We start from the raw sequence: 25,465 nt of genomic DNA, 5'->3' as shown, positions 1-25,465 counted from the left end.
TAGGCTACAGCATGTTTCAATACTAAATCCATTTGAACTATTAGTACAACTAATGAGAAATGACAGACTCTTTAATCTCTGGACAGATTACATTTTTTGGAACTGCCCTATGCTTCATGGTTGTCTGGGTAGTTCCACATAAGTGAATTAGCCATTTGAAAGAAACAGTGGATCATTCACTAACATCTAATGGTGCTTGGTGGTTCTTCTGCCATTCTACTTGATAAAAGTGTGTGTGTTGAGGAGGTGTACTGTTGTAAGTTCTTGAATATTCCCTTGGGGATCAATAAAGTATCTATCTATCTATCTATCTATCTATGTAGTTAATTTGCTTTTGTGCAAAACCCATCGTTTATGGGTCGGTGTATCGGTACAGTACAGGTCTGTATAATGTGAACTGAGAAGATATGAGAGTACAGGTTGTTGAAAACCCAGTTAATTATTTTCAGGAGATGTATGGGATTTGTGCTTTAAAAGGATCATGCCTGTAATCTCTCCAATAATGCCTGTGTGTATAAAAAATTATGAAGTTGCAGTCATGTCAATTTCTTGACTCTTCCAGCAGGTGTCAACAAAGCGCAAAAATGTGTAGCAATTACACCTTTTTCAGCCCCTAGAGATGGATCGGGGTTAGGTGACCCATCTTCAACCTTTCTTTGAGCAATTCAAATCAAGCTAGTCATGCCTGATTATTCCTGGTTGGGTCCATTTATACCAGACCCAGGTCGCTCTTGGGAGAGATGATAAGTTAATTGAATAATAATGTGTCTGTCATGATTTTCTGTTGACAACTCATTGCAATAGAAATGACATTCAATTTGATGAGGGCCTCACATTTGTCTGTGTTGCAACATATCTGTGCACTGTAATTCATTGCATGTTCAGGTGAAAGCTTTACTTTCAGTCCAAGGCCTCTATTTCAGCCTATGTTACAACAACATAATGATTAGTATCTCGGTGTATTACATCAAATGTCATATTAAATGTTTGCTATGGAAGTAGGCCTAAACAGCCATTATTTATCACAAAATCCATGGTGCATTTCTTAGTTCAGTGAGTGACGTACGATCAAGTGGGGGGGACTAATCGGCATTACCCAGAAGGCTTATGTTCCACCCCTTGTCCAGCCGGTGCATTTGGTTAAAAAGTCAATCGTTAACATCGCACCTGACAGCCGGCTTATGGAATGGAAGATCCTGAGAGTCGGGACTGGACCACCTGCAAACTCAAATCGATAACAAGGGCAAGATTGATTTTAATTGTCAATTAATTATATTTTGCTCGAGGAATTGGGCTGTATATATATATTTTTTTTATCGACGCCTTATTTACCACTGAAACGACTCGATGCACGGATGTTGTTGTGATATGGGCTATGCTGACCCACAACAACCATTCTGAACAGCGCATGAAAAGCCTCGAGGACTGATTTTTCTCTTTCATTTCTTTTTTTTTATTATCTGAGGACTGGACCGCCATCTCAACCTAACCTAATAGGCTATTTATGGCAGGGTCATGCATCGTGGTCTTAAGGTTGTTACAGGGCTGTTGTTATAATAATTAGGCCTATAATAATAATAATAATTATTATTATTATTATTCATAATAATAATAATAATATTACATGCTGGCTGGTGTATTCTTAGCCTATCCCAGGCTACATGAACGCTTCTCATCATGAAGTAGCCTAGTCTAGCTGGCATCGCTATTCGCTCATTTTGGTGACGGGAATGGAAGAGATGCTACCGCCTGAATCCACACGGATTTCATTACAGTTAATTCGTGGCAAACAGGCTATGAGAAGCGAAAGATTCTATCATATTAGAAGAAACAACATTTTAATCGTTGTGCTTGACTGAATCGTGTAGCCTAGGTTTGATAGGTTTTCTAGCATTCGACATCATCGTCCAGCTGAAACAACACAGAACGCCGTGACAGTAGGAGCTCATTGTTTGCATCGCTAATGTAAGATCATCTCTGTGAACTGAACTTGAATATTGCAGACTTTGCCGTATGACATACGAAAGATGTATGCTATGAATATATAGTGGAACTGCATAACATAATTGTTATTACGCGCTGATTCACATGATTATAACACTACTGACGTAGGATGCTACGCTACCTTTATGGACAGTATGCGATGCCGTCTTGTTTTGACGTTATAAGCGTGTTTGAAAGTGATTGTTGTTATGATTTAGTAAAGTAATGGGTATCCGACTATATTTCTCTTAAACGAGGCAAATGAACAGATGTCATGGCATTTTTTGCAATTCTACTTAGGCTACTTGATCTTAGAATGGACAAGTGATTTTCTTAAAGACTATAAGGACATTACACAGGCTTACATGGGCTACAGGATTTAGACGAGAAAGCAACAGTAGGCTATTCATTAGGCTGTTGTTTGACCATTATAAACTGGTTGAAGGATTGCCATTTTGTAGGCAAGAATTGATTTATTTTTGTAGACATGGGGATGAATACTGTGCATGACAACAATATAATAATGTTAGATGTAAGCACTGACAATCCATGTCGCATAAGTCTGCTTATTTAATGATGATTAATCTCGCCACTTTTATGTTATAACCTATGTGGAAGAGAGAGGTGCTTGACAGCATTATTGAAGAGAGAGGACAGTGCTGCTATACAGTATCTTAAAAGTACTCCAAAGCAGTCCAAAAAAATAGAGATGATGGTAATATTTCAACTCTCTTCTGCCATATATAAAATTCAGGGTAACACAGTTTTTCTCAGGAGACTATGCGCAGGTGTCATACATCATTAAAGGAACTTTGATGTTGTGGATGCAGAACAAAGCCAATAATATAATATCCCTCATTTCAACTCAGGAGAAAATGTCACCCTCTGGTCCAGATCAAGCCTTGTGTATATGAAGATTTTGCATCAGTTACAAGGCTAGTGGTCCTATGGATAGGAGGGCCATTGTTAGTAAATGCCCTACATGGTCTTACTGTTGGATGTATATTCAGGATGTCAGTTGGCCGAGAGGGAGCGGTTTTAATGCTGCCGACATCATAAATGGGGACACACAGACTGCGTGCAATTAGAAACATCAAGCAGCCATCCAGCGTGGAAAATTATCTGACAGTCCTCTGTCATTTGACTCCTCTGTGAGTTTTGCATCCAGTGGGCTCTGCATGGATGGTTTGTGTGAGTTGACAGAGGAATCACCCCAGCTGTTGAGACCCCACCGCTGACGACCGGTAGCCATGGAGCCCCATACTAGACTGAGTAGCAGTGGCGACGCTGCCACACTGCCCTGTGCCAGTTGTGGGGGGTGCTACCACCCACCGACCTCCTCCTCCTCAAACTCATCAGGGCCCCCAAACATGACCGAGCCACCTGGCTTTGGCGACACAGAGAACGGGAACAGCTGGAACTCCTCGCGGATGTCATCCTGCAGCTCCCCGGACTCGCACGTCCACCCGCCTCCCGGAGGGAGAGCCCCCTTCTGGACAGCGGTGTTTGACTACGAGGCCACGGCAGACGAGGAGCTCACACTACACCGTGGGGATTTGCTGGAGGTGCTCTCCAAGGACGCGAAGGTGTCCGGAGATGAGGGCTGGTGGACAGGTAAGATTCAGGACAAAGTCGGCATCTTCCCCAGCAACTACGTGACGCGGCGGAGTACCAGCTACCCTAAGCTGCCACCCGAACATATGCTGGTGTGTGGGGAGTGCCCACTGGAAATTGACTTTGCAGAGTTGAGCTTGGAGGAAGTGATTGGCGCCGGCGGCTTCGGAAAAGTGTACAAAGGTATGTGGCGCGGGGAGGAGGTGGCCGTGAAAGCCGCCAGGCAGGACCCGGACGAGGACATCAGCGTCACGGCGGAGAGTGTGAGGCAGGAGGCCCGTCTCTTCTGGATGCTGAGGCATCCCAACATCATCTCCCTGCGTGGCGTCTGCCTGCGGGAGCCCAATCTCTGCCTGGTGATGGAGTACGCCCGCGGCGGAGGCCTGAACCGAGCGCTGGCAGGCAAGAAGGTGCCACCCAGGGTGCTGGTGAACTGGGCCGTGCAGATCGCCACGGGGATGGACTACCTTCACAATCACACTATTGTTCCTGTCATCCACCGAGACCTCAAGTCCAGCAACAGTAAGTACACATAAATGTTCTCACACCTGGCATAAAGATGGTGGCTGTTTTTTTTAGGTCAGCAATATTATCTGTGAACAGTAGATCTGTGACACAGTAGAGACTCTTATTCCTGTAATGAATGCACCCAGATCTGATTAATCAAGGCAAGCAAACAGCATGAAAGAACCTTCCGAAATATGGAAATGTTTTGCATATGCATTTATGATGCAGTAACAATCAACATTTTCAGACAGATATGCAGTTTTGTGTGCATTTTATTTTCCTTAGTAAGCCATTCTGTTCCTCCTACCATACTCTACTGTCTCTCCTTTGGACTGCTGAGCTATTTTGGTCTTTTGTGCCACTTACAGTTTAAAGATGCAGTTGCTATTGTGTATCAGAGGGAACACATCCCCTGATTGTGCTGCATCATGGTTTTGGGCTGAATATAGATTTTGTGTGCATTTACTCATTAATTCTACACTGTGACAATTATCTCCATTAAAGAATCTCTTCTTTATGGGACTGAAGTTTAAGGACACAGGCAACATAGGATAGTTGTCTGAAAAAGTTACACGATTACTTATAATCCAGCTCTAAACTCTCCAGCATCCTTCTTCAACTGCAGCCACTTCTGACATCGCTGCAGCGTTCAGCAGCTTGAAAGTAAAGTAAGGTTGTTTTCTAAAACAAGGAAGAGGCATTTGACCTGTACTGAGTTAGTATACTCCATGGGACACTGCCTTAGATTAATTAAAAAGCCTACTCAAAAGCTCAAACCTGGACTAAGCCCATTTCAGGACCTTGAGTTGAAATTCAGGTCTCGAGGTCATAGATTAGTATGTTGCAGCTAACTTCACCCTACAAACGAGCAAACACAACTCCAGTTTAATGTTTAACGTTTTCAAAGAAGAGACCTGTGGTCATGTGGCCTTTTGGATGTTATCTAAAGATACCACTCTGGATTGTTTATTTATCTCTTGTTTGTTAGAATTATGATAGTGAGTGCAGAAATGGCCACAGGCGCATAAGAGCCTCTAAGATTTTAATTGAAATGACTTAAGGGGAATTATATATATGTGTGTGTGTGTGTGTGTGTGTGTGTGTGTGTGTGTGTGTGTGTGTGTGTTTTTGCATGGCAAAGCACACATTATGGTTTTTCATGCCTGACCGTGTGTTGTGTGTAGGGACTGTCAATAGTACATGCGTGTACACCTACTATACTTTATGTATGTGCTTTTATCTATGTGTGTGTGTGTGTCTGTCTTTGTGTAAGTTTTCCCATTCTTTAAATCACTGTGGAAATGTTCAAAGCGTGGTTGCCTCCAAATACCAGTTTCTTGCAGACAAAGCTCTGACACCCAATGTAAATAAACTCGGAGCATTGGATTGACTACAGGAGTGCACCAGCACGGCTATTCTCCAAAGACCTGATTGCTTTTAGCCAGATTATCTCAAATAGAGGCTAGATACTCACAAACTGTAAAGCAACTATCGACCTTCTTCTCTTTGCAAGTAATATCACACTAGGGAAATGATGCAGACATGGGACTCACTGTTCCATCTTAGAAGCATAGAGTGGGAACACTGGTTGTCAAGTCCCTATCCACGATGATGCTTGAAATGTTATTCAGTTAATTAGAAACATGGCCTGGAATGCTAAACAATTAGGGGTCTCTCAGACATCTTAATACATAGCAGAAAAATTAGATGCTGGTAGAGGAAATTCCAAGAAAGATGGCTTGTCATGAAATGTACCATCAGATAGCAGAATTTAGAAGTGGCTTGTACTGTAAGTCTCAGCAGTGGCTTCCTACCAAAGGTAAAGCCTACCAGTGGCTTGCTACCAAAGGTTTAGACAATGTCATCCAAAGAACAGTATATTTTGTAATTTTTGTTTTATTATTTTATTTCAAATTCAAGAGTTAGAACAGTAATGGGACTCTCCTCCGATTGGTTAAAGGCTGATTTTATTCCAGGTCAATGGCCTTTAGAGGCATCATGGATGAAAACGAATCCCAGTGGAGCATTGCTAGATGGACGTTACGAAATGCAGTGAATGTGTGTCTTGTGATGCAAGACTAGCATGTAGTCGCAATATAAGCTATATGGCAGAAAAAGCAGACTCTGTATGAAACAGAGCAAAGAGAACAGGAAAGACGAATAGGACAGAACATAAAAGGTGAGGGTCAATATGATCCCACAAGTGGGTGGAGCCCTCTGGGCCACTGGGAAAGTGGCTTAACCAGATCCTAGGTTGTCTGGTCTGAGCTCTCTTTCCGTGGACGAGCAGTCTGACTGATAGCTCAGATGTATAAATTACTCTTAAGTCTGTGATTAGCCTCTAAAATTTGCTTATGTAACCTTGTTGTTTACCTGACTGACACACAGTGTGTGCCCAGTGTGGCCAATGTTTAAAACACACTGTGAAACAGACACGTGACATCCACCCTCCTCAGTGAGGAGTATTACACCCCACAGAATCAACAATGTGTTGGCATGACATATGAGAAATATTAACCTGCTTCTCAGCCTGCCTGCAGAATATCAAATAATTGGTACTTTTGTTCCACTTGGAACTCATCACTCTGAGTTGTAGTAGATGGGAGGACCTGCTGCTTTTTGTTAAGGTAGCCATGGCGCATGGGCCAAATTCATTTGGATGGAATTCAACTCCACTAAGCTTCTTTTCTTTTCTCCTCTGGCCCTGGTCAAACCAACATGCTTCTACTCTCATGCTTCATGGTGGTGCCAGTGATGCACTTGTCTAGTAAACAAATTTAATGATGACAGGAAATGTGAACTGTGGTTTTTACAGTGGAGTTTAAATTCACTATAGGATTCTGTTTGGTCTCAGAACAGACTGCATAATACAATTATGTACGTCATATTTTTAACAACATAATATCTCTTTTCATTTTTTTATTGGTATATTATTGGCAGACAGTTTTTATCAAAATTAATTTTCATGGTAGGACTACATGAAAGGGAGCATATATCGGCCCTCGATCCCACTATCAGCACTCTACCGTGTTGTGGTTGTGTGCCCAAAACACAGTGTAAATGTTGAAAACTGCCACTGAAATTCACCAGTCTGAAGGCTAACTAGCTTTTATCATTACCAGCTGTTTAAAAGGCTAATGGTTGTTGTCTGCTAGCTAGCTAGCTTGCTAGTTTTAGACAAAATCTTATACTGCCACTCCAACCAATTGCTTTTCGGCTATCAGATTACTGACACGGATGTCTGCTGGAGTTGTCCTCTGTGGAGGTCAGTCTGTACACAATAGTGGCCAAAGATGGCCATCAGGCAGCACTCACTGGAGGAGTGATCCAGCAATCAGCTGTTTCAGGTGAGACATGCTCTTTTGCACATCAAACAAAGGCTGTGCTGTGTGTTCTCCACATCTGACTTTGCATACTGCCGATAAGGGTAAAGGACTGGGCCCGCCTCTCCTTGCTGGGAGCTACCCGGATACACACTCTTGTTGACACACCAAACATTTCCATAGCTGAGCCAACACACGGAAATACCCAGGGAAAGTGAATGTTCACACACACACACACACACACACACACACACACACACACACACACACACACACACACACACACACACACAGAGAGAGACCAGAGCTATGTATCTGTCTAAATACTTAACTGAAATGCACTTCTTAGACATTTCCCAGCTGAGACGGAGGGTTGTCTAAATAAGGTGACATGAAACAAAAAACACCTGCTGTTAATCATCATCAGCTAAATGTCATCAGACGTACAGATGCACAGACATGCACAGTATTTTACTGTTATTATATGTATTTTAAATATTGTCATTTGTATTTTGCAGGATTGGAACCAATCTAATGTAGTTTGTAACAAAATACTTTGAGGGATTGTATTTAAAGTATTTCAAATACGTAAAAATAGTAGTATGCCACATTGTGACCAATGTGTTAGATCCAACTTTTCTCTTTTACAATCCCTTCTGGACATGTCTGAAGTTGGAAAAAAATACAATCAAAAAAAAAAGTCAACTGAGGGAGCCAAAATGGTCAACATGGGTTGTAATCTCTGTGTCTATTTTTCAAAACTCCACACACAAAACCCACAACTGCTCACACAAAATGCAAAATGCCCCAAATCTCCAGCAAAATGACACACAACATTCAAAATGTCAAAAACAAATGTTTAAAGCAAACATTCGCCTCACATTACAAACACTTTTGTCATAATATGACATTTTGGATACATCATGTACACACTGTTGCTCAAAACCTAAAGCTCTTCTGTCTTAGGCTTTCTATATGTATTTCCATACAAGAGTGAAAGTTACGGTATCAACAAAGAGAAGTTGAAATACACAGTAAAAATGCAAGCAATATTGAAACCAAAAATAGTGATTTTTCCCAAATAATTTGCTGTTGTGAATACAGTATTTTACAGCAAACAAGAAAAAAAGCAAAGAAGAATACAGTGACAGATGTACATGGAGTTTTGAAAACACTGATTTTGTTTTTTTCTAAAGACAAGTGTGTGTGTGTGTGGGGGGGGGGTCGTGTACAGTATGTATTCATAGGCCTATAGACCCTTTCAACTACAGAAACAAACAATTCTACAGTAAGTGTTCCTAAGGCATTTCTGGAGACACAGAAACATTTATTGAGCTAATGGTATACTGTAACATGGGGACAAACAAAAATAGAGTAAAAAGACAATTTTACATAAAGTCAACTTTTTGTAGAACATTACTGTAAGCTAAAGTCCGATTACTGTAATTTTCAAAGTATCTGCATTGGTTCTGAATATTTCAACCGGAAATCCTCTAGGAGCAGATTGAAAGAGTCTATACCTATATAGAGAGTATATCTATTCATAGACCTATATTAAGGCAATGATTGGATAGTGTTCCGTAAAGTAATGAGTGTTTACACATGTGAAGAGAGAGAGTGAAGCACTGGCGATTTAGTGTGGCATTTTGATGGGTTGTGTTTGAAAAATGAAATCAAGTTACTTCCTGTTTGATTTTTGTGTGTTAAGTAGAAAATTGTGTGTGGTGTTTTGCAAAATGTGTTTTAGTCCATTGAAAATTGAGTCAAACACTGAGAATTAGTGTATGGTTTTGCAGATTTGGTGTGGGGTTATGATGTTTGGAAGACATGATTAGAAAATTGTGTGACAAGCAAAGATTTAGTGTGTAAGCATTTGAAAAAAACTGTAATTCTGTATATCGGGACACCTTACATGATGTTATTCTGTTTGTCAGTCATGTATGTAGGCAATAGGCATGCATTTATAGGACAAAAAAGGGAATGCAGTTTAGTTTAAAAAGAGGCCGACCTGTTAAATTTGTCGTAGCCTACTACATTCATTGGTTACGGAAATTATGGTGGGTAGTCTGCTATGTTACAGTTGATTCCAATGTTGCAAAGTCTGCTTCAGTTCAATCATTGTTTACATTGATATGGGACGCTGATTACATATGTTTTACCAGATCCAATGGGGAGTGTGTGTGTGTGTGTGTGTCTTTTATGTGTCTGTGCTTGTTTGTGTGTTCGCTTGTGAGTGGGTTTGTGGTAATGGAGTGTGTGTGTGTTTGTGTGTGTGTGTGTGTGTGTGTGTGTGTGCCTGCTTGTCTGCATGTGTGTGTTTTTATAGGTGTGTGCGTGTTTGTGTGTGTGTGGGTGTGTTTGTGCATGCGCACGTGTTTGTGTTTTTGTTTATGTGTGTGTACCTGTGTGTGTGTGTGTATGTGTGTGAGTCTGTGAGAGCGTGCCAGTGTGTGTGTGTGCGTACGTATGCCTACAAGTGTACTGTGTGTGTATGTGTGTGTGTGTGTGTGTGTGTGTGTTGGTGTGTGTGTGTGTGTGTGTGTGTGCATGTATAGTCACTAATTGTACACATATATTAATTTATTGTATGGTCCCCCATGAATGAAATTCCACGAAATTTGGCATGCATTCAGAGGGTGTCATAATGATCAGACATGTCAAATTCAGTGCAGTTTTGAACCTGTCAGCCAAAGATACCTGCCATGGTTCTGTGTCATCTTTGTGGGGCTACATGCCCAACAAGTTTCGTGCACCCTGGTCTTTCAGTGTCCCGGGAATGGTTGACACAAAATTACTGAAGAAAAAAAGAAATCCGGAACAAAAGGATAAGTTAAGGGGTATTCTGAATATATTGCCATGACGACACACCCCGGCTATCACTTCCCGGCATCCTTTCTCTCTACATATGGCACTGGAATGATCACCCCTCTACCACTGGGTGGAGTGATGTTTCCCATCTTAGAAATCATCACCCTTAATTACTGGGGATGATCGAAGATGTTCTGTGTGACAGGAAGAAACGTAGTATACAACATAGTGTTAGATGTTTATGTCTTACTGAAATTTAGTTTATTTTGATATTTAGCTTCAGATCCAGCAAGTGTAGCAGATATAGAGATGGACATTTGCATGAATTTTCCCTTAGGTTGGACTTCTCTGGAACATTCTGTTCTCTTCAGTTTTCAGTCTACTGGTCTTGTTATCTGCAAACTGTTAAAACAGCTTAGTAATATTTTTTCTCAGTCAAAACCAAGGGCATCAAAACATGGTAGTTTTTGTTCTTACTCATGCTAGCTAGTTCTCCCCCTTCTCAAGTTCCCCCTAAAGTTCTCCCTGATCTTTATCAACACCAGACTGTAACCAATTAGCATGTTAAACTTCACAGGTTGGCTGTGACAGGATGGCTAAGACAGAAAGTATTGTTGATATCTATTCATGAATTATTGCTGGTATCCATTCTTAGCATTTAGCAATTCTCTCTTTTTTTAACCATCCTATTGGTCCTCTACTCTTTTGTCACTCTATCTCTTATATGATCAGTTTTGATTCTGGAGCCAGTGGAGAGGGATAACGTATGGGGGAGGACCCTGAAGATCACCGACTTTGGGTTGGCACGGGAGTGGCACCGCACCACCAAGATGAGCGCAGCGGGTACCTACGCTTGGATGGCACCAGAGGTCATAAAGCTGTCTCTCTTCTCCAAAAGCAGTGATGTCTGGAGGTAGGTCTGCAGTGCATCAGGAGGGATGAGTTTCAGTACTACTCTGCTTTTCTCCTCTTAGAGGAAAGATGAGCTTCAGAGGAAGACATTGGCTTTAGACATGTACTTCCAGTAAAGACACTGAAAGGATTAAGTGTTGGTGTTGGTTAAGCAGTAAGCAGCACCTACAGTGCATGATCCCTTAAGGCCATTTCTGACATCGTGTGACTCATTTACTCTCCCTGTGTCCAGTTTTGGGGTTCTGTTGTGGGAGTTATTGACGGGAGAGGTTCCGTATCGGGAGATTGATGCTCTGGCCGTGGCCTACGGTGTCGCCATGAATAAGCTGACGCTTCCAATCCCATCCACCTGCCCAGAGGCCTTCGCACACCTGCTTGAAGGTAAGAGGTCATTGATTATTTCAGTGGTTCTGAACTGAGAGCCCGTTCAAGACATATCAGCCTGCAGTAGGTTAGCCTGGAACAGAGCCACAGAAAGAGAGAGTTGCAACACTCTCTCATCATCCCGAAACTGGCATGGAAAATTGCTGCCATTTTTTTCCACGGTCTTTTATGGGAGTGTTGCCACTTTGTCTTCTCTACCGCTCTGGCCCAAATGTATCCTCCCCACAAAATTTGAGAAATTCGGTCTTGAGTCGCTTCATTGAGACGTTTCTATGCTCGGATAAGATGTGTTCGGGCCAGTCAAATCATTTCGGTGAGCTTTATGGGATGGTGGACAAATGAGCAACAGTGTAGCAGTCATGTCACCTGAGGGCGCTTGAATTGATTTAGCTGACAACAAAATCGCTACTGCTAGAGAAGCAAGATGATCAGATTCCACTATTGCATCTGTTATACCAGATATTGGCAGCGCAATAACTTTACAAGATGAACAGAAAACAGCGATTAAGGCATTTGACATCCTCAAATTTTGTGGGCGGAGTGAATCCAGGCTGCTTTCAGGCTAGGTTGAAACACAATCAAATCCAAATGCCGTGCTACCAGTCTCAAATTCTGATTAGCCTACAGCACATTTCTGTTGAAATTTCTCAGTGTGGTCATTGGCCATATCTTCCCTTACATGCTCACACATTCTCATTTCATCTCCTCTGTCCTATTTTTCCTCCGTCTGGCGCCCAGAGTGTTGGAGCCATAACCCTCACAGCCGCCCTTCCTTTGGGAGCATCCTGAAGCGGCTGCTGGCCATCGAGCAGTCAGCCATGTTCCAGATGCCTCTGGAGTCTTTCCACTCTCTGCAGGAGGACTGGCGGCTGGAGATCCAGCAGATGTTTGATGAGCTGCGGGCAAAAGAAAAAGTAAGGGAGATGGGAGATACTTGAACGGAACTTTGGGACTTTTATCTGAGAGTACTCAGTGCACTGTCATTCACTTACTCGTCTTGCCTCCATTATGAGCAAGCGTCTCTTGTGTCTTGGAGTGCTGAAACTGGTCCATGATGAAGTCTGGAGACCTATAAAAGTAGCCTTAAATACACCATACTTTCAAGACATCATAAGCCTAACCTAAACTTTAACTCCACATTTACAGGCAAATATGGTCATAATAATATATTCAGGTATCTTAGCATCACATGAAGCTAATTTCCTTTATGTGCTTCCATGACTGTAAAACTAGCAGCAGCATAAGACACAGAACTAAATATAAAATGTGTGCTTGGTAGCTGAGATGTTACCAAGAAAAACAAAAAGATAATCTATTAAGTGCCTTTATGTTCCATATGAAACATGCATATAATGCATTACATGCATTAGTCAATAAATCTGACTATTTATGGGTAGTACGTATCCTAATATAGATGCAGGTTATGTCCTTCATGTTTTGCATGGTCCAGGTATGGATTGTGAGCATGCTTGAAATACCACACCACCCAAGTTATGTAAGCCATCCCTCTTAATTCTTTATTGATCTTGACTCACGACAGATCTATTTTAAGGAAAAGTGATCAAAAGGGTAAGCTTAGCATATAAAGATGTTATTTCAGGACTTGCTAAAAACAAGTGTGAAATACTTCAAGAGTCATCATTGTAAGCTCAGCCTGTGTGTGCGGAGCTGGTGTGGTGCAGTACACAGCAAAGATTCTAGAACAGAGCTCTTTTCTCTGCTCTGTTCTAGAATCTTTGGTATACAGTCTCCTGTGGTCTGTCTCAATCAGAGGGTCTTCTCCAGTTGCACTCATACTAGGAGTTACTGGCATGTGCCACCCGAAACTGCATGCGTTCATCGTTGTCTTGACATCGAGTCATTGTCAACTAATGAAGTTCATCAATATTTCATATAGTAGGAGCTACTTAACCAAGATGGCAGACAGTTGCAACATACAAAGGTGAACAAAGCATTGAGGAGTAGAGACAGTAATGTTGATAGAGATGTGATATCATGTGTAGAAGCTACAAATAGGGATCAGGGAGCCAGCAGTGAAGATGAGTCATTTTAATTCATTAAACTAGTATGAATAGGGAAATTATATATAATGCTATTGTTGTTTATTCACCCTTTTTAAATGATGGTAGTCAGGATGTTTCATCCATCCTTCATCCACATTGCTATTTAAGCAATAAGCCCCGAGAGGCCGTAGGTTACACTGATTCTACAACAGCTAAGGGGCGTTGCTAAAACCCCCCTTAGCTGTTGTAGAATCAGTGTAACTAATGGACTCGAGTGGCTTATTGCTTTTCTAAAACTGTTACTATAAATACCTGGCAAAGTTTCATAAAGTAAAGGCACAGCAACTAGAAATATAATGAGTTATTCCTAGATAATCATTCTTCCGCCAAGAAATATATTTCCTCTATCTGAATGGTTGCCAAGCAACGTCGAGACGCAGCTACTTTAACTTTAGTATCAAGTTATGGTAGCGCAGTAATATAGAACAAAATGCGGTCAAGGTGTATGTTTATGCTGCATTTTACAACGGCATCGAACGCGATTCAGCCAATCACAATCAAGGACCGGAACTATCAGTTTTAGAATACTGTGTATGTATGACCATGATGTTGACCACAGTCTTTACATTAGTGACTCCTTGTTTGCGTTTGGCCGCTGCAGGAGCTCCGCTCGTGGGAGGAGGCGCTGGCCCGGGCAGCGGAGGAGCAGCGGGAGCAGGAGGAGCAGCTCCGGAAGAGAGAGCAGGAGCTGGCCGAGCGCGAGATCGACATCGTGGAGAGGGAGCTGAACATCATCATCCACCAGGTGTACCAGGAGAAGCCACACGTCAAGAAGCGCAAGGGCCACTTCAAGAAGAGCCGCCTGCTCAAGCTGGGCCGAGACAGCAACAGCATCAGCTTGCCCTCTGGTGGGTCGAAATGGAATTTAATTTTAACCCAAAAGGGCCATGCATCTATATCTAGGGCCGTGCTGCTGAAGTATGTAATATGTTAGATGCTAGAACAGATACGTACTGAGTTGAGATGTCAAACTAAAGTCAGATTAATTCCATCAAATTAGGCCTCCGGATCAGTTGAGATGCACACATTGGTTTATTTCGGTTATATGTATGCATTGATGGGACTCTACTGAATGTTGAACCCTCTTCCAACAGGTTTCGAGCACAAGATCACTGTGCAGGCCTCGCCGAGTGTGGACAAGAGAAAAGCGCAGGGGAAAGCTGAGACCACCACTCCTCCAGCCAGCCCAGGAGTCATCCCTCGCCTCAGGGCTATTCGCTGTGAGTGCTGCCCCTCACACTGGGCAACGTGAATGCAGCAGGCTTGTGCAAAATTCCGAATTTTAGAATGGATCTCCATTCAATTCACGAATTGGAATTTGAATTGAATTGGCTCCGCCCCACAGGAAGTTGAATTTGAATTGGAATTGGAATGACAGGAAGTGGAATTAAATTCATGGCAATTCAATGTAATTCCACAGTCAAACAACAGGAAGAATGTGTTGAATATCACATGCATTCAGTTTTGGGAAAGTTACTTTGGATTGTAAAATTGAATAGCTATTCTTACTTAAAATGTTTAGTTAGTATAACTCAGTTTTTGTCTTTTGTTGATTATGTTGATTTTGCTTTTTGAGATAACTTGGCTAAAAGGAGTAATTTAAGTGAACATGATAATTTAAATCGAGTAAACTATACTTGAATAGCTTAAGTTTTGCTACACTGTGAAGTTAGTTAGTTAGTTAACCTTACTTAACCTGTTAGTTAACTGTAGTTTAAAAAAAAAAAAAACATGCAAACCGATTGCCTTGAAATTACAGACTAATCTGGGATAGGAATTCCAAGTTGTGCAAACAAATGCTTACTTTGTGTAGTACACTTATACTAAGGAGAATTCCTATTTAACCTAACTTGGTCATTACAAGTAAAGTATATTGTGTAAACACAAGGTGTGCTAACTGATGTTACATTCTGCACTTCCAGAATGCCACTGCCCTGGCCCACATATTTGTAAAGATATCACATATTAATCCTTACTGAAATTCAATCTTAAATTATAAGTGACAGTGACAAATATACAAATATATACTGTTGGTGTGTCATTTATGTGGATGACTATCCAAAACACTCTAATGCTGTGGGTAGAACTTCAGCAACATGTTACATTGGTATTTTGTTTTACTACACTCTGAAAGTACTGCACAATGAAGGGGAGACCTTACTATGTCCCACCTGGGTTTGTCCAGCGGTTCAGGGAACCCCCTAATCTTTGATGTCCACAGTGAGTCAGGACTTTGTTTTACCACTTCATTCAAAGGCCTGATTTTGGCATTTCAGTGTATCCATGATGTTGTGAAGGCATTGGGGTTGATATTTATATCCTGACCAGAGAGGAGAGTGCATGTAATGGACAGCCACTAACACCACCATGTCAAATAGCAACATAAGTTTGCAAGGAGAGCACCCATAAAAATCCTAGTCAAGCTCACATTTAGCCTCAGTAACTTAGCAGAGACAGGGTACCTGTATGTATGGTTTCCAGCTACAAATCTGTGTCTGTCTATAACTGTCAGCACTAGTTCTACTCACAGGTTTGGTCTGTTTTGGATAGTCATTGATGGGGTGATGTATCAATATAAATCACATATCAATTACACAACAACACTATATATAGCCTTTAGTGTCACTGTCACTTTGTTATTGTAAATTAATATGTGATCCCTTAAACAATATGTAGGCGGGGTCTGTGGTATTCTGGAAATGCATTTTTGTCATATCAGTTAGCTGAACTGTGACATTAGTTTAGCACAACTTTATTAGCACAACTTCAATACACCTTTTGTGTTAAATAAACATACAGTATACTTTACTTGTAATTGTAATGACCAAGTTAGTTGAAATAGCAATTCTGTGTACTGTACTGTAAGTGCACTACACTAAGTGAGCAACTTGACATTACAGACAAATCTGGAATGGGAATTGCATAGAAAATCAGTTTGCATGCTTTTGTTAACAGGTTAACTAAGATTATAAACTAATTTTAGACTGTAGCACAAACTTCAGCAATTCAAGTATAGTTTACTTGACTGTTCTACCTCAAAATGAAGTAACACTCATTTTACGCAAGTAATCTCAACACAAAACCTGAATTCTACTTACTATAACATTTTAAGTAAGTAAAACTATTATGTTTTACAGTGTGGAAATATAATTTGTTACTGTTTTAAGTTACAAGTTGTGTGTTTAATGCTATCATATCTGACATATACTGTTTCATTGTAAAACACTACCCTTAAATTATATGAATTTCTTCGAATTTCATTGAATTTCAATTCTACTTCCTTTAATTCAAATTCGAATTGTAATTCTACATCCTGTTTTTGACCTTAATTCAAATTCAATTCAAATTCAAGAATTGAATTGGAATTTAGGAGTCATTCTCAATTCAATTCTGAATTGTGCACAAGCCTGGAATGCAGACATCTCAAGTCTCCCGGAAGTTCCGGGAGTCTCCCGCATGTTGATAGCGGCTCCCTGACGCCCGCAAATTAGATACAATCTCCCTGGATCTAGAGCGAGCGATCACACAGACCGAGACTTAAAATCGCGTGTGCATCTGAGTGTAGTGTGCACACGACAGGGGGGAGAGAGAGGGGTGTTGCGTGTGTGCCTGAGCGCATCCAAGACAGAGAGCATCCTGATTGGCCTGTTTCGCTAAATCAACTAATCAATTTTCAGTGTAGGCGAGCTTTTTATCTCTTTTCTCCCAAACTTAATCAGTTCAGTGTATCTAAGAACAGGAGCGTCATGGCAGAGTCAGTGCCCCCAAAAAAGGAAATGTAAGACCCATTTCAAAGTGTACCCTTGTCTCATAATCATAAGAGTAAAAAAGAATGATAGGCCTAGTCTTGCACGCTGCACTGTTTGTAACAGTGACTTTAGCATTGCCCATGGCGGGTTAAATGATTGCAAAATACATGTTGAGGTGCATATTATTCAGGCCTATACTAGATGGCTAGTTGCCAAGGCTACATGAAAAGACCAAACTACTAAAATCTACATATTTTATTTTCACAATTTCTATCTATAGGCCTTCCTTATTTGGTGTGCTGACTAGACATTATTGAACAAACATAGATTAATATTTCAGTATCTAAGTAGGCTAACGTTTTTATTATTATTATTATTATTTATTTATTTATTCTTTTTTTAATATGACAATCGATTAAAAAACAGCACAGAAAGCACAGATTTTCAGCGAAGAGGGTTGCATTTTCTAGATAAAAATTCTCCTTACATATTAGGTCAGCATGATTCAACAAATCAGACTACATTTTCTCTAGTATTGTTTGAGCTCAAGGCCAAATAGGTATAAATGAGGGTAGTTTATTAATTTAGGCCTGTCAGTCTATCTGAAATGTATGCCACTAATCTGTATTCATGCTCTTGTTATTTTATCACCTTGGCAACACAGGGTCACTTTGCATAGAATAGACCCCTCTGCTGGCAGCACAACCAGCCATCATGTAATATGAAAACGTGTGCTGCATCAGTGTTTGCTTCTGTTAGCGGGAGATTGCGACTGCAACAGTGTGTTGTGTTCCGTATTAAATGTACTGTGGCTTTGTTTGGCTCCCTCCCAGTGACCCCCTGCGATGGCAGGAAGACCTGGGGCCGCACGGCTGTGTGCAAGGAGGAGGTGGTGAACAGCAAGAAGAAGGGCCGGACCTGGGGCCCCAGCTCGACCCATCAGAAGGAGAGAGTCGGCGGGGAGGACAGGTAGAGCATACCACACTTACCCCTTCGCTGCATGACACTGTGGTTGCCCAGCAAAGCAGCCGCAGTGACTGACTCCTCTCCATGAGCTGCAGGACTGAGAGGTTCAGGAGGTCATTTGTTCCGGCCGCCATAAGACTGCACAACGGACCTGTTTGAAGTGCATTAATTATTTACTACTAATGATAGTAGCTTGTTTTGTGACTCTAACTGTTGTCGTCAGGGTTTTTATGAGTGTATTGCAGTGAGAATGCTGTACATCTGCTGCTGCTGTACATCTGAATTTCCTCTGCGGGGATGAATAAAACTATCTATCTATCTATCTATCTATCTATCTATCTATCTATCTATCTATCTATCTAAACAGACGCAGGGGCTGGGATCTGTGGGGTTGTCATCTATTTCCCATCCATTCAGCATGTTTTCTGTTTGGCTAAATTCTGCATTAGCTCACTGGACATATGAGTAAGCCAGAACAAAACACTGCTGATAAAAGCTTGTACCTTGTAGAGTGTGGTCTCCTATTCAGACTCCTATTCTTCCAGGAGTAAGAGTGTGATGGACCAACAAATGGGCTGTGGGTGGTTGCTAATAGCTACTATCAGTTCCTCCTGATGGAATACAGAGGACTACTTCCTACAGCCTTTAATAATTTATAGGTGTATAAAACCAGTCCCCTTCCCTGTCTGCCACTTACTGTTACAGAGTCTGCAGTTCAACTGAGGCTCATTGTAAAGGCACAGTTCACAGATTATGATCCCATACGTTTGTCAAATTCAGCAAGTCAAATCAAGTCAAGTCAAGTCTATTTATATAGTACATATCATACACAGAGGTCATTCAATGTGCTTTACATAAACAAAAGCAAACAGTAATAGCAAATAAAAAGATAGAAGGGCAATAGTCAAAGAATAGTTTAAATCAGCAAAAAAGAAAACATAAAACACACAAGGTAAAATAATTAAAAAATGAAGAATAATTAAAAAAGAAAACATAAAACACACAAGGTAGAATAATTAAAAGACAGCAAATTCCGTCTCACAGTCGTCTAGCTGTTTGTTCCGTGTTTGGTGTCAAAAGCAGTTTGACAGCCAGTCCTTGCAAATGTAAATGTCTGTAAATGAGAAACAAACATTGTGGTTCGGAGGAGCATAAAAAGACAGGGGGCCCTAATTTGAATGATTGGCAAAGAGCAAAGACACTCAATGTGCAAAGTGTCTCGTGCATTAACTAAAGCTATTATGTGGTGTGTGGGAGCATTGAGTTGATACACGGAGGTTTGAACTTAGGATCTTGCTCGTTGTATTAGATTTGCAAATATATCTTGCCTCTTTAGTTATTTAACATTAGTGCAATTTAATCGTCTGTTGAACTCAAATATATATATTTAAAAAAAAAAAATTTGTGTTTATGCTGGATGGGCAGGAGCCATGAAGTAACTTCTACTGTTTGAATCCACTTGTGATGTCTGCAATATTTGCTTTAAGAGTAATTAGAGTGCTATTAAGTAAACATACTTGTCAGTGATGTTGACACTGTGATAATATTTAGCTCCATTCATGCCATATCAATGTCTAGATAATTAAAACATATTTTCTTTTTCTTTTCTTCTCTTAGATTGAAGTCCCTTGGCGAGGGATGCAAGACATGGTCCTCCAGTGCCCCCAATCTTGGGAAATCCCCAAAGCACATTCCCATGACAGCTGGTTTTTCCAGCTTAAATGAAATGGGTGAGTCTATGTGGCTGTGTGGTTCTGATCACTCGCTTTGCTTTGAGTGCCAACCAGAGCCAGCCCTGACTGCACTGGAGCCCTAGGCAATATTTTACTTTGGTGCCGCCCTCCCCCTTGGTTATTGTATTGTATTGTAAAAAAAAAAACAAGTAAAGAAAAAGTACGTAAAAAAAACGTCCCTGTCATTTAGGGTGCCCCCCGTGGATGGAGTACCCTTAGCATTTGCCTATACCGCCTATGCCTAGGGCCGGCCCTTGTGCCAACTGAGATCCAAAAGGTTCAAATGAGTGTGGGTGGTTAGACTTGTTCCCTCTAAGCCCTCATGTGTTGTCACTATGGTTTGTTAATATTTTCATTATTTTATGGCTGAATATAGTACTCATTATAATTTTTACCTCCTTTACTGGGGTGCTTGTACTATTGTTAAATTGGTAGCTTTACGTTTGTTTAGATAAGGTGTAACTTCACCCTTCTAATTAAGATGGCTAATGAATCCATCTCTTGCTGACAGAGGAAAACTGTGAGGACACCTCTCCGTCTCAGCTGCATCTGGAGGCCAGCAGTAACGGCTCCACAGCCTCGGCCGCCGGAGCCCAGGGCTCTGTCCAGCGCTGCAGACACCACAAAAACAGCAACCTGCTGCTGCTGGGCTGTGCCTCAGTGTTGGCCTCCGTGGCTCTGGGACAGGACCTCCTGCAGCTGGGACGTCTGCAGGTGAGTTGAGGGCTGGTGTGTGTGTGTGTGTGTGTGTGTGTGTGTGTGTGTGTGTGTGTGTGTGTGTGTGTGTGTGTGTGTGTGTGTGTGTGTGTGTGTCAATAGCAAATCAGATGCCCTTTATAGAAACCATCATGTTACAACACATTTGTATCACATGTCATTAACAGACCCTTTTATCCAGCGTGATTAACAGTGAACTAACTACAGTCCTCTGGAGCAACACAGGGTTGAGTGCTCTGCTAAGGGGCGCCATGCTGGCAGAACTCACAGCCTGCTGGTGTTCCATTTGGATGCCCAGATCCCTAGTTCCACTAGACTGCCACAACCCCACAATGCAAATAGGCATATCAGTTACATACTTACGTTTTATTTGTGTCTCCTGTAGGTGAGTCAGGATGAGCAGGAGGCCCGTGAGAAGAAGAAGGAGGGTCTGTTCCAGCGCACCAGCCGCTTCCGCCGTAGCACGTCCCCGCCCAGCCACACGCTCTCGCTGTCCCTCTCTCAAAGCCATCACCACGACTCGGCCCTGGCCTGCCTGGACCCCTCGCCCTCCGTCACCCTCCTCTCCCTCTCCTCGCTGTCCGACTGCAACTCCACCAAATCCCTTCTGCCCTCCGACCCCGACGACCACCTGCTGCCCTCGCCGGCCCTGCCCGTGGTCTCGCCCACGCCGTCACTCAACCCCCTGCTGGACCTGCGGGCCGAGAGCTTCAAGCGTGAGCCCAATCAGTCGCTCACGCCCACTCACGTGTCGGCCGGCATGACCCTGAACCGCAAGCACCGCCGCACGCCGTCGGACAGTGCCATCGGGCCGAGGGTTCCGCCTGTGGTGCTTCATCGGCGCACTCCGTCTGACGGCAGTGTGTCCATTCCCCCCACGCAAGCACTGATCACCGCACCACACACAGGTGAGGCCTTCCACTGACCTTCCAGTGTCCCTACTGACCGTGTCCCACTGTGTTCTTAAAGGACAACTCCGGTCTAAGAACAACCTAGAGCAGGCCCCCCAAATACCACTAGGTTCTGGCCAAGGCCCCCCTTGATGTGTTATGAAACCCATCGACAATACTATGGCAAATGTAAAAATACATTAATTATTTTAGCCACAAGCACTTCGCGATGGAGCATACAGTGTGTAAAAATTGTATTTGGGGCTTTCTTCTATATGAGAGCTATCACTCTACTATTATTCCCAGTCATTATCATGGGAAATATAATGTTCATATATGCATCACATTATTATAATGATATTGTATAACAACCCTTATAGTAATAGGTACATTTTAAATTATTCAAATGTATTTATTTGTTGCTTTTATTTTTCCATCCAACTTGGTGAGCCCCCCCTGGCACCCCCTCGCGGCCCCCCAGGGGGACCCGGCCCCCACTTTGAAAACCACTGGCCTAGAGTCTATGTTTTGGTCCTCAACGAAAGTTTACACTCGTTTCGTGGGGACCAAAGCGTCATGAATAGATGCAGTTTTGAGTAATGCTGAAATATGCATGTACAACTTAATAGCATACAGTAGCATAGCCTTTTGGGGCAGCTTCGTTACATCACAATAAATCACCCTTTTAAGCCATTACCTAGGCTCAAATCGTCACACATTTGATGCGCACTGTGCAGTCAGTGCATTATCTAAAATCTTCTTCTGGTCATTACGTTACGTTGTTATGGTCCCCGATGAAAGTTATCACTCGTTAACACTTCCAAAAATCATTGTTCTTAGACCGGAGTTGTACTTAAGAATGAAAATGAACAAATAAAGAATATTGGTATACATTTCATTATTTAACATACATTTATATACACATTTGTACATTTACTGTATGTACATAAAAATGTGTATATCTAATTTGAAGGACAAAATTAATCAGTTTTCAGTTGCAAATGAAAGCAAACTGGCCACAATTTCTAACCTGGCCCTGCCCGCCTAGTATCTCCGCTTATTTTCATCTCACTGAGATACTAGTCTGGCTCCTCACAATGCATTTACATTTTCCTCAGCCACCAGAATGGCAGGCCAATCAGCGACGAGAAGGGATGACGTTAGTTTCGAAGTCGAAAATGGCTGTGATAAATGGTAGTAGCAATGCCTGCAAACATCAGAAAAATGCAGTCGGAAGAATGTGTAAATGTATACAGCAAAGGTAAATACATGACTGCAGAAGCAGTTTAGAAGTAGAAAGCAACATTAGGAATCACTAATCAATGTGACTGGTTAGGCTGGACCAATTTTAAAGTTTACCTAAAGTCTATGCCCACTATGTTGTTAGGGTTGGAAACATTTTCCAATTGTGAGTACCCAGACTGACAGATCTTCATAAAGTGAAATAAAGTAGTGAGTCTGGTGAAACCAGGCTACATAATATTGTCTTTTCTTCATAAATCATTTGACTATAACTTTGAATTTTAGTTCATAATTATGTTTGTTTTGTTTTCCTAGGACCCCGTGGCACTTTCAAGATGCCCCATTTACCCGACCCCTCCAGCCTATTCCCGTCAGTGCCTCGTCGCAAGCCTCTGACTGTAGCGCCTCCTCCTCCTCCTCCGCCGGCAGCGGCAGTCCACCACCACCACCACCAGAGCCTGTCCGGCACGCCCACCCTGGAGAGGCCCACCACGCTGGAGTTCGTACCCCGGCCCCGGCCGTCGTCTCGGGCCCGCCAGGACCCCTGGAAGCTGGCGTCCTTCTCGCGGACACTGAGCCTGTCGCCTGGCAGCAGCAGTGACAGCCTCCTGGGCTCTGGGGACAGCAGTGTGTGCGCTGCGCAACAGACGCTCCTGGACATGGACATGGAGGGGCAGAACCAGGACAGTACCCTGCCCTTGTGCAGCCAGCACCCCCCTCCCACTCTCTGTGGACATCATTTCTCTTAGTCCCCTAACTCCCAACCCCTCAATCACATACACACACACCTTCAATCCCGGTCCCCCATATGGATCCTTTAAGGGGCCTACTTGTTGTTTCTTAGAATATATTTCTGTACTCCGACTCAGATAGACTCCGGTGGACTCGACCGAAGATGTGGATTCATGCTCTCTTATGCAACAGTGATTAGGACCTTGAGAGTCTTTACTGTGTGTGCATATTTTTACATTTATTTAATGCCTGTAAGTGTGTGTGTGTGTGTGTGTGAATATAAGAATGGATGTTTTGACTGATAGGGCATTTGTCATTGCAATCTGTAATATATCCAAATGACTGTCAACATTGATGTGTAATATATTCACATGGCTGTCAACCTATAGATATTCTTTAGATGTAACTATAAACATAAATTATTTAATTTTTACCTTTTTTATTTTGAAAAAAGGACCTACTCAAACCTAATTTGAAAAGCACAAGCTCTCTCGCACCAATACCAAATAGGACTGAGGTTCTATTTCTTACTATTTCTGGACTGTGCAGGGGCCTTCTTATTTTTCTTATGAATATACATGATGTGAATATGTGCATCTATATGTTGGGAAGCATGCTTATTTGTGTGAATATCAAGTGAGTAGCATAGCACATCCATTAGTTTTCAGCATCCTCTCTGTCAGAGTATTCTATCCTTCTCATGCAGCTATATCTATTTCTAGCGCACTCTCTTTTTTCTGCTCTCAAACAGTTCTACAGTGAATATCACACAGAGGAGGAATTTGGGTTTTTTCAACATCAACATCTACTACCTGCTTTGTCTGAACAATCCGTAGCTATTCACCTATTTAATAGAACCTCATTAGTCATCATTATGCCATTATTATGTCCTCATGAGGATGGGAAGGGTCTGGACTAACTACAAGCCCTCCATGAATACAATCAACTGCTGAAGTGACTGAAGGATGGAGTGGACTTTTACACTGACAGACGCAATACCAACATACATCCTATTCTTTAGGAGATCATGCACAGAGCTAGAAATGGCTGAAACATTTTTATGCGGCGCTGTTTGTATTTGTCCGCTGTATGCTTGTGGTGTGTGTGTGTGTGTGTGTGTGTGCGTGTGTGTCTGTTTACGATGGGTATTTGGAAACTATGATGCTATGTGAAGGAGTGAACTAGGCCCATTCTTGTATTTTATGTGTGAACGGCCATGGTATTTATTAAAATAACTGTTACCTCTGAGGTTTCCATTAATCATTATCATCGCTGGTAGAATAGCAGAAGTCCAATATGAGCTGTCTATAGGAGACAACAATAAAAATCAAAACCCTGAATCTGTAAGGCTGCAGTAATCTGTAAGGCTGCAGCAGACACATTCTGAAACATCAAATACTCTCATGCAATATGGCTTTTAAAGGCTTTGAAATTATTATTAAAACATAGGGCCCTATTCACTACCATTATGAAGACATATTTTCTTTATAGATTACAGGTATAGACAACTCTCGAATACACTAATGCACTGAAAAGAGCCCATTCAAAGTTACTGGTTAAGTATGATATACCATGTCGGAATTAATAAATATTTCCATGACAACCATATCACACCATGGGTTTTGTTTAAACTTTATTTATCATTTTTGAATACCAATCAGTAGTGCATTCCTGGACTAGCAGTTCAGTACAACCAGTTTTAATGTCATATAATATCCAATATCCCACAATATGTTCTCTCTTAGGACAGACTCATGATCCATGATGACAAACCTACCACCACTGGGTAATTTCCAGTTCAGAGTCCCTTAAAACGCATAAAAAATTAAAGCAAGAAAGAGG

The 25,465-nt window shown here is 41.9% G+C and overlaps 1 protein-coding gene across 2 annotated transcripts; it reads left to right on the top strand.

Moving 5' to 3' along the window:
• Positions 1-1,619: 1,619 nt before the first annotated feature.
• map3k10 (mitogen-activated protein kinase kinase kinase 10) lies at positions 1,620-24,871 on the top strand. Of its 2 annotated transcripts, XR_012986556.1 has the most exons (12): positions 1,620-4,119; positions 10,968-11,148; positions 11,380-11,528; positions 12,270-12,445; positions 14,196-14,442; positions 14,689-14,814; positions 18,177-18,312; positions 19,927-20,039; positions 20,554-20,756; positions 21,145-21,667; positions 22,768-22,910; positions 23,207-23,295. XR_012986556.1 is itself a non-coding variant. In XM_076282582.1 (11 exons), exons 1-11 carry the CDS (start codon positions 3,234-3,236, stop codon positions 23,638-23,640), a joined length of 3,174 nt encoding a protein of 1,057 aa, XP_076138697.1. In that variant the 5' UTR covers positions 1,620-3,233; the 3' UTR covers positions 23,641-24,871. The 2 variants fall into 2 exon arrangements, 1 of the variants encoding a protein (XP_076138697.1); XM_076282582.1 differs by lacking the exon at positions 22,768-22,910 and having other exon boundaries at positions 23,207-24,871.
• The last annotated feature ends 594 nt before the right edge of the window (positions 24,872-25,465 follow it).

The sequence above is a fragment of the Alosa pseudoharengus genome, unplaced genomic scaffold, assembly GCF_046254945.1.
Source record: "Alosa pseudoharengus isolate Yale_2024_CS ecotype anadromous, Long Island Sound unplaced genomic scaffold, YU_APseudo_1.1 YU_APseudo_1.1_scf_13, whole genome shotgun sequence".
In the NCBI taxonomy this organism is placed as follows: Eukaryota; Metazoa; Chordata; class Actinopteri; order Clupeiformes; family Clupeidae; genus Alosa; species Alosa pseudoharengus.
The sequence above is the reverse complement of the archived record's forward strand: the minus strand, read 5'-3'. Positions and strand labels throughout refer to the sequence as shown.